Below are 10,523 nucleotides of genomic sequence, written 5' to 3'. Positions count from 1 at the left end.
TTCCCTCTTACACACATGTAAGAGGGGTGTGTACTATGGCTATGAGTTGTTTTTTTCCCTTGGCCTCAGTCTGCACCCCCTCCCCAGGGCCCAGGCTAAGACCGATTTTTTAAATTTTATTTAATCTTCTATTTTTTTCTCCCCCCCTTGTTTACCTGTATCTCATCTTTTTTTGTAAGGGGCGCTGGAAGCTGGCAGACCCGTCAGCGATCCTGTTCTGTCTCCCTTTAATGTTTGTCTGATCTTGAATGGGATTGTGCTGAAAATTGTAATTTTCCTGAAGGAACTCTCCTGACGGAATAAATAAAGTACTATCTAATCTAATCTAATCTATTTTCTTAAATGAAGCAATTTCTTACCAATCTCACTAGGCTGAATTTTTAAATGTTTAAAATATTGATTTTGTTTTGCCTGACAAATTTGCAACACACCCACCCATTTTCTATAATGCCTGTGCTACCTGTCATGGGTAAGACTGAGCCTATCCCAGCTGCATATGAGCAAGAGGCCCAGTACATCCTCGATTAGTTACTGGTCAATTGCATGGTGGCATATAGAAAAAAAAACAGGATTCACACCTATGGACAATTTAAACTCTGAGTCTTCAATTAGTCTAACGTGCATTTTTGGGAGGTGTTGTACAAAGTTGATGAAAACTCTGGCACACACAGAGAGAACAGAAGATATAGACAGTGTCAAGCTGTCCACTCACTATTATGTACCACAACGTCCCATATTTTATTCAACTCAATGTTAAGATATCACAGGAAGACTTTTACTCAATGCAAAAACAAAGGACAGAGGTAGCACGTCATGTCCTATTTTTCACCTTCTTTAATCTTGTGGTGTTAGATGGGTGTCCGTTCAAACAGTAGTTTAACAGTGTTGTACTTTAAACTTATACAGCATTTATGAAAATTATATTTATCAGTTGCATTATTTGTATGAAACAATAGCTGTTCCTTGTTGAAATGGTAAATGAGAGGTGAATAAATTGCTTGCTACTTTTATCAAGTAACTTCTAAAAACATTACTCAAAATAAGAACTTTGGTATGATTGGATATTCAAAAGCTGTGTTAGCATACTTTGTTTTCTCAACTCACCATGAGAACGTTACCAATGATGAACATTGAATCCTAAACATGATAATTCAGAGGGTAGTGATGTTTTCTGTGTCTATGGAGGACATGTGTTCGATAATGATGTTTTCAGTGTATATGGAGGACAGTTCTATAGAGTGAAGTCATTGTTCAGTCTGAGTATGAACTAGGGAAAATAGAATACCAACCTTAGCAGACATACAGACTTTGCTCATTAAAAGGCACACTGTATACTGTACATGGGAACAACAATTTAGAACATGGAAAAAAACAAAGTTAAAAATGTGTAAATCTAACATTGACATAAAATTAAATACAGTGTAGAATCCCACTGGTTCAGGTTGAAATTGCGTATCATTATTATTATTATTCTACAATGTGAAACTACTACATACTGAATTGAAATCAGAAGCTAACATACACTGTAAAAAGGGCAAATATTTTTAAGTCCTACTTTAAATCAGACTAAGCTTTTCATGTTTTGGGTCAGTTAGAATTAGCAAAACCCATCTATCCATCCATTTTCTACCACTTGTCCCTTTTGAGGTCAGGGGGGTGCTGAAGCCCATCTCAGCTGCATTCGTAAAACCATATTTGATAAATGCTGCAATAATGAGAGAGATAATATTTTTAAGCATTTTCTTTGATTAAATGGAGGTACATGTGTGCATGTAATTTAGGGCCACACCTCAAACACATTGCTTTCTTGTTTGGTGGGAAAATCTAAAAATGATGCCAAGATAACAGGAAGAGAACAGTGGAGCTCCACAAGTCTAGCTTATTCTTAAGTGCACGTTCCAGATACTTGAAGGTGCCACATTCATCTGTTCAATTTACAAATACAAATATGGGAATGTCCAGTCATTGTACTGTTCAGGAATGAGACAGATTATCCATCCATCCATCCATTTCCTACCGCTTGTCCCTTTTGGGGTGGCGGGGGGAGACAGATTATGTGTCCCACAAAAATAAAATATCTTCCCAGAACTATGGATGGGCAATGTGGCCTAAAAACCATATTGCGATATACATTGCAGCGCCCTGCATTAACAATTTATAACAAAATATGTAGTTTGGCACATAAATAGTGATAAAACCATTTTAAAACAGGTTTCAGGCCATAGACTCCTCTCCTCCTTTGGATAATGACATATGTATTGCAACATTTCTGGTTTTCAGACGTGTGCGTTCACAGTGTAGTTGTTTTGTGTAGCTGTTTTATGATTCTTTCTCTTAACTCTTATTATTCTATTAATAATGTCCAGGTCTGAGTTGGTTAATCTTTGCTGTAACACAGGGAAAAATACATGACAAAGTTACAGAATGGCTTAAGGACAGCAAAGGTAATGTTTTAGAATGGTCACCTTAAATCCCTAAACTCAATCCGATATTTGTGGTTTGATTTGAAACCTGATGTCGCAACACCAGTTCTGTCCGTGAGAATGGGGCTGAAGTTCAGCAAACTTTTGTGAGTTGCTTGTGGAAAGATTAACAAAACTCTTGACCCAAGTCATACACTTTAGGCATTGCTACCAAATACTAAGAAAATGTTAACTTTTGACACTCTAAAATATTATATTTTAAATAACTGCAGCTTTAAAGATATAATATGGATAATCCTGACAACCTAAAGCAAAAGTTGAAACTAATTTAATTTCAAAAAGTGAGAAAAAAAAGGTTTCTGTGATTTTTTAAAAACATTTTTTACAGTTTATTTAAAGCTTTAGTCTCAACAGTATAATCTAAACCAATGGTATTTGTAGTCTAACTGAGTGAAATAAAAAAAGTGTGCAGTTTAATTTAGGTTCTTCACATCCAATGCCCATTCAAAATGCACAAGCGAGAGTCAGAATAATAGTTGAAACAAAAATCAAAACTAGAAAAGTCAAATCTGTCCTTGTGCATGTTGCAAGTAATGCATTTGTAGATCAAGTTCCTGTGGGAAAGAGATGCCGCATATCATGCACTGCATGAGTCGGTCGGGTGAAAAGGGCAAATGGGAAACTCCGAGTTTGTGATCGGCCTGTGAGGTTAGCTGAGATAGGGGCAGGGTTTGTGGCATGGGTGGCCTCTCGGTCATGACACCCTGTGGGGTAAAGAAGATATTTGGGTGGGGTGGTCTCTGTAGTGCATTGATGGCGACAGTGTGAAGAGGGTGTGTGCCAGACAAAGCCAGTGCAGAGAGTGGGGTGAGTGGTGGTGAGAAGAAGGGGGTTGGCTGATTGAGGATGATCTGACTGCCAGCGACCAAAGTTTGCTGCTGTAGTTCCTGTGCACTCCCTGGTTTGAGCTGTCCAGTGAGAAGAGAAGGATTATTTTGGAAGCCCCAGACTGCAGTGCCTATCCCCTGGCCAAAGGGATGGAAGGGGATGGGAAGATGCCGTGTGGCATTTTGACTCTGTATATTGGTCCAAGTTGCTGCCATTACTGTTGCCTGCTTCTCAGGTAAGTTTATTTTGCCTGAAATCCCCAGTGGACCTTGAATGTCCCACAAGGGGCCAACTGCCCCTTGAGAAACAGGAGTCAACAGTGGCATGGGGCAGTTTTGGTCTATTTGAGCTGGAGTTGGTACACCTACTATGCATTCAGCTCTCTGTTTGTCCGCCTCAGGATTTATCTGGGACTTCTCAAGCTGGTTAACAGTCAGCGATAGTGCTTGCGTGGAAGTCTCCCGTGTTTGTGTTGGCGCCGGAGCTGTGGACAATTTAAGTGACTGTAGCTCTTGACCAAAAAGAGGAGGTTGGACACTCCACAACACAGCACCATTCATGAAGGAAGATGACCCAGCAGAGCCCACTTGCAAAGAACCAGAGGAAGTAGAAAAAGAAGCTCTGGGCGCAGACAGCTCATCCACTCGTGAGGGGCTGGATCTTTTCTGTGCAGAAGATTCAGAGGGTCTCTCTTGTCGTGGGCTGGCAAACGCTTGCAAGTGCTGTGATGACTGAAAAGGTATCACTTCTTCACCGTCTACCGTCCATTGAACACGTGTCTGGTGTAGGTCAGAAAGCAATCCTTCCTCCCGATTCCTCATCAGCAATTCCTGATCAGAGGACATCATGGAATATTGTGACTTTGGGTCCGCCTCTCTATGCAGATCATCATAAAGGAGCCCCCCTAACCGTCTGGACAAACCACTTGTCAGCCTCCCCCCTCTCCTTCCTCTGCCTCTCACTCTTCCAGCAGTGGTGAAAGAATGACTCTGACTTTGGCGCTTGCGAGAGTGAATCTTCTGGTGCACTAGCAAGCTGCTCAACCAACAAAAGGATTTGTTGCATTCACCACAGTGATGGGGCCGCTCCCCTGTGTGAGTGTTTATGTGATCGCGGAGCAGATACGCCAGGCTAAAGCTTTTTTCACAGAGGTGGCATTTATGGGGCTTCTCGCCATTATGCGAGAGCATGTGGTGCTGCAGTTGCAGGTCACTGCTGTAGCCTTTGCTGCAACCAGTGCAACGAAAGGGTTTTTCCCGATGCAGCTTCTGATGGGTTCTCATGTTCTGCAAGAAGGCAAAATCCTTCCCACAGTCGGGACATTTATGCGGCTTTTTGCCCGAGTGGATAACGAGATGCTGCTGCAAATAGTTGCTGAACCGGAAGCCTTTGAAACACACGTTGCATTGGTATGGCTTATCCTTGGAATGTATGCGCATGTGCAATTCTAACACTGAGCGATGGCGGAATGTTTTTTCACACTCAGGACACTTGTACGGCCTGATAGCTAAGCTTTCATTTTTTAATTTTGCTTGGGCATTTTCACTGATTAGAGGTTTTGAGTCTTTGGAGGAGACAGCAGCCACTTTATCTGAATCTTGTGCTACATACTTGTGGCTTTTCAAAATGTGTAATCGTAAACTTATCTCATCACGATAAGTAGATGGACAGTGTGGACAGGTGTGCCCTTTGTCCCAAACCTTTTTAACCCCTGGAGGCGTCTCTGTGCTTCTCTCCAGTGTCTCATACTCCATCTCATGAATAAGCATGTGGGCTCTCAGGTTGGCCGGGGTGCTGCACGTCTGGGGACAAAGAGGACAGTTAAAAGTTTGTTTTGGTTCTTCACTCTGGTGTGCATTTTCTTTCCTTTGCACCGGTGCGGACACAGGGGTCTGCTTGGTGGGCTGCTTACTAAAGGGAAGTGGGTTGGTTTGGCACAGTCTGTGCAGGCGACAGTGTGCCTTCACATTCTGAGCAAAAGCAAATTTTTTACCACATTCAGGACAGCTGAAGGCCTTCTCACCGGTGTGCAGATACTGATGCTGTTGAAAGAGACCGCTGTACTTGAAAGTCTTACCGCAAATGTTGCACAGGTGAGGGGGTTGCTTGTCAGTGTGCTTGCGACGGTGGTCTTCCATGACAGATTGGTATTTAAAGACCATGCCACACTCGGGGCATTCATAGGGTTTAAAGTTAGGGTGACATCGTTGGTGGACACGCATGATCCTGTATTCTGGGAAGCGTTTACCACACTCTTTACATTTAAAGCCTTCATCCAGCGAGTGGTTCAACATGTGCTTGGTTATTGACACTTTTGATTGGAACTCCTGACGGCACAGTGTACAGCGGAAGGGCTTGTCATCTGATTCGATGCATTTGTGGGACCGCAGCTTTCGCACTGAAGAGAAAATCTTCTCACATTCTGCACACTGAAAACCACTCTCCTCTTCATACTTTGGCTCCTCCCTTTCTTTATGTTCATGTCTGTGTTTCATAAGGCTTCTGCGGTCACTAAATGATAGGCCGCATTCTTTACAAGTGAGAGGCATGAGTTCATCCTTGTGAGCATGATAGTGGCGGTGAAGGTAGAACATTTCACGACGGTTGAAACGCTTTCCACACTCTTTGCACTCCAAACGACACTTTTTTGCCTTTGATGCTAACTCAGTGTGCTGGCCGTTGTCTTCAACCCCATCCAAGTCCACATTTTCCACTTGGTTCTCGGATATTTCCTTTCCTGAGCTTGGCTGATCAACACAAGAATCTTCCTTCTCTTGAATTTCCTCTGCATCAGGACGAGTTTCATTGGACGTTTCTGGCCACACAGTCTGTGCAGTCTCTAAAATAAAAAAAGTGAGCTAATATCATTTAACATGCAAATACAACACCGACCAACACAAAACACAAACATTTACAGTTAAAGTCAAAATTATGAGACCCCTTCTTAAAATCAAATGAAATACCCTTTTTTCAGTGAAACGAGTCATGACTCAAAGTGTTAATGGCTTGTGTGTGTCAACTAGTACAAGGAACAAAAGAACAAAATATATATTTTTATTGATGTGCAAAATTGAAACAGGAAAAAAGTGAAACAAAATGCAATGGCTAAAATTATTAGCCCTCTGATAATTATCAGTCATTAAAATAGCATTGTTCTGATTCAAATCTGAAAACAATTTATTCTGGTTGTTTCTAATTAAGTTGGCGCAAGTCTGCTGAGGGATGTTCGCTTATTCTTTCCTGGCAATGTTCTACAGATGATGAATGCTTGGCCTGGAAGCATGGACCCTACATAACCTTTCAGATTGTGGAGATATGATAGATAGACGGATACATCTTATCTAGTTATCACTCTGCATTAAGATTGACTCCAATGACGAGTCTTATTTTCCAGTAATGGAGATGCTGCCCCACATCATAGAAGTCCACCAATTATAGGCTGGGCTGATAATTGGTATTTTGACGTACATCAGGCTTTTTTTTTTAAACAACTACAACATAAGTGCATCAGGAGACACAATATTATATAGTTTACACATTTGATATGCATCAATCTGCCTTACGACCATGCCACTAGAAGAAATACATTCAGCATCCAACATTGCAGAATGGTTGGAATAGGTAGTAGCCAGGTTTGAAATTCCCCTATGCAAAATTATTGCTATTGTGCATGACAATGGTGCACTTTATAAAAAAAAATATATTTTTGTAACACTTGCCTTGTTTTATTTGGCAAGTCAAAAGGACATGGTGCAATTAAAGCTGTTTTTTAAATAAAGTATTGGAAATGATAGATGTGTAGTTCGTCTCTTTTATCCGATTATTAATCGATTAATCAAAAGTAATAATCGACATATTAATCGATTAGCAAATTAATTGTTAGTTGCAGCTAAAATGTAACGGTACACAAACATTTTGGTTCGATACGTACCTCTGTTTAGAGGTCACGGTTCGGTTCATTTTCGGTACAGTAAGAAAACAACAAAATATACATTTTTTGGTTATTTATTTACCAAATTTGTAAACAATGGCTTGATTCTTTTAACATTGGGAACACTATAGTAATTCTGCCCATGTTAATCCACATTAAACTGCCTTAAATTGTTGCTTAGATGAAATAAAATGACACAACTTTTCTTCTATATATAAAAAGTGTAACATTAAACAGTTTCAAGTCAACTCATCATGCTTAATTTATTACAGCATTGGGGAAGCCTGTAGTTGATTTTTTATTATGTAAATGTTATATTTGTATCAACATGTGATAGCAGGGACCCTGCCATTCAGGACACAACGGACGTGACGAGGTTGGTACTAGGTGGGGATGGAACCTGGGACCCTTGGGTTGCGCACGGCCACTCTTCCACTGCGCCATGCCATCCCTGATGCGCTTACATTATTATATACACTATCAGAGACAGAAACACTTCATTTAACATAATGTCCTTTTTTGCTGCTTCAAAACACCTCAATCAACACTGTCCGTAACACACACACACACACACACACACACACACACACACACACACGCACACGCACACGCACACGCACACGCGCACTCACCGCAAAATTAGCTAACGTTACACTAAAAGCTAACTAGCCTTCACCTAAAGCCAGGACTGCGAGTGAGCTGAGCTGTAGTTTGTTTCTAGGTCAACGGGCTCATAGTGATGTTTAGAAAGTAGTTGACTTGGAAGTGTTTAGTATAATTTGGGGAGAGTCCGTTGTTCCCCCGCTAAACACCAATCTGCTCGACGCTGAAGCCCTGACTAGATGCGCTCTGAATACGCACTGCTGTTTGGTTTGTTATCGCTACTGTTGTAACCAATCAGATGGTTGTGTGGGAGGGACAATGCAGGGTGCTGTGTAGGAGACAGAGGCAGAACGAAGCTGAGCAGCTTGTTAAGACTTTAGCATTGGCGGCTACTTCATATGTTCGTGTGGAACTCGTTCGGTACTCCTCCGCACTGTTACACCCCTAATACATATATATATATATATATACACACACACACACACACATTTATATATACACACACACATAAATTTATATATATATATATCTATCTTGATTGGATTATCCAGAGAATAGTGCTCGATACCGTGGTAGAGCGCAATATGTAGGTGTGGGAAAAATCACAAGACTACTTCATCTCTACAGAACTGTTTCATGAGGGGTTACCCCAATCGTCAGGAGATTTTAATGGAAGCATTCACATGGCTCATGTGTTACCAATCACCACAACCTACGCCTGCCTGTACCCACCCACTCTGTGCCCTATATAAACCATTGTATGTGAATGCTTCCAATAAAATCCCCTGATGATTGAGGGAACCCCTCATGAAACAGTTCTGTAGAGATGAAGTAGTCTTGTGATTTTCCCCACACCTACCTACATACACATACATAAACATAAACATACATACATACATATACATATATATATATATTAGGGGTGTAACGTTACACAAAAATTTTGGTTCGGTACGTACCGCGGTTTAGAGGTCACGGTTCGGTTAACTTTCGGTACAGTAAGAAAACAACAAAATATACATTTCTTGGTTATTTATTTACCAAATTTGTAAACAATGGCATATCATAAATATACACACAGGGTCCATTGCCAGGGTTAATGTGGTTATCATATATAAATTAAAAACTAAATAAGATATGGCTCAAAATGGTCTCTTAACAAAACCTTTCTACGTATAAAGTGCTTTTTTTGATTGATTGATTGAGACTTGTATTAGTAGATTGCACAGTACAGTACATAGTCCGTACAATTGACCACTAAATGGTAACAGCCCAATAAGATTTTCAACTTGTTTAAGTCGAGGTCCACGTTTTTCAACATTAAACTGCCTCAAGTTGTAGCTCAGATTAAAGAAAAATGACAAAACTTTTCTTCTACATATAAAAAGTGCAACATTAAACAATTTCAAGTCAACACAGCCTCAGATTAACTCCCCCCCCCAGCCTGGCTAACCCGGCCGCAAGAGGATATATGGGCTCATTGTTCTTCCACAATAGAAGTGGGTCAAGATCTAGTTTTTAATGCAATATGGACTTAAATCTGCTGCTATAAAAACATTTGTTATTGCTTTAGCCCTGCCTGACTCGCCGAGGAGAGGCTGCTTAAATGCGGTGGTGACGCTTCAAATCATACCCCAAAAGGGAATAAGCGGTAGAAAATGGATGGATGGATATATATATATATATATATATATATATACATATTAGGGGTGTAACGGTACGTGTATTTGTATTGAACCCTTTCGGTACTTGGGTTTCGGTTCGGTTCGGTTCGGAGGTGTACCGAACGACACGGACATATTAAGTAGTGCACCGCACGTTGTTTAAACAATGCACACCGAGGCACCATGAATTGATTTACGTGGACCCCCACTTAAACAAGTAGAAACACTTATTCGGGTGTTACCATTTACTGGTCAATTGTACGGAATATGTACTGTGCTGTGCAATCTACTAATAAAAGTTTCAAACAATCAAAAAAACAACAACACACGGCATGCTAGCAACGACTGGGCTATGATAGGCTGACTATACCTCCTCTTTTCACCGGATATGTCCTGTTTTGCGGAGCTGTCCAGGTTGAGTTTCTTAATTGCCTCGAATGTCCGGCATTTTAAGTTAGGATTGCGTGTATTTTCAATGTACGTTCAGGGTTAAGAAGGGGTTAAAAAAAAAAAAAGTGGAGCACGCAGCAATATTCGTGAGGGAGGGGCAGAGACAGAAAGAGCGAGAGAGTTATGATAAACGCGCATGCATCGCCAGGCTCTGCTTTTTACCCATAGATCTATCAGATTTTTTTTTTTTTTTTACCAAAAACTTCTATTTTGGTTTCATCTGACCACATAAAATTCTCCCAATCCTCTGCTGTATTTTGGTATAAACTCAACTCGTCGTGTTTGGAAGAAGAAGAATACTGAGTTGCATCCCAAGAACACCACACCTACTGTGAAGCATGGAGGGTGGAAACATCATGCTTTGGGGCTGTTTTTCTGCTAAGGGGACAGGACGATTGATCCGTGTTAAGGAAAGAATGCATAAGGCCATGTATTGTGAGATTTTGAGCCAAAACCTCCTTCCATCAGTGAGAGCTTTGAATGGTTGACCAAATACTTATTTTCCACCATAATTTACAAATAAATTCTTTAAAATGCTTACAATGTGAATTCCTGTATTTTTTT

General features: G+C 40.7%; 1 protein-coding gene across 1 annotated transcript in view; it reads right to left on the bottom strand.

Annotated features, from left to right (window-relative positions):
- Positions 1–714: 714 nt before the first annotated feature.
- LOC133562144 (zinc finger protein 665-like) overlaps positions 715–10,523 on the bottom strand; it is a 21,296-nt gene continuing 11,487 nt past the window's right edge. The window contains exon 2 of the mRNA XM_061916056.1: positions 715–6,150. Within this exon, the coding sequence (XP_061772040.1) occupies positions 2,987–6,150 (3,164 nt within the window). The 3' untranslated portion in view covers positions 715–2,986. The remainder of the gene's footprint in view (positions 6,151–10,523) is intronic.

This window comes from Nerophis ophidion, linkage group LG11 (genome assembly GCF_033978795.1).
Source record: "Nerophis ophidion isolate RoL-2023_Sa linkage group LG11, RoL_Noph_v1.0, whole genome shotgun sequence".
Lineage (NCBI taxonomy): Eukaryota > Metazoa > Chordata > Actinopteri > Syngnathiformes > Syngnathidae > Nerophis > Nerophis ophidion.
Note: the sequence above shows the minus strand (reverse complement) of the source record. Positions and strands in the feature narration are given on the sequence as shown.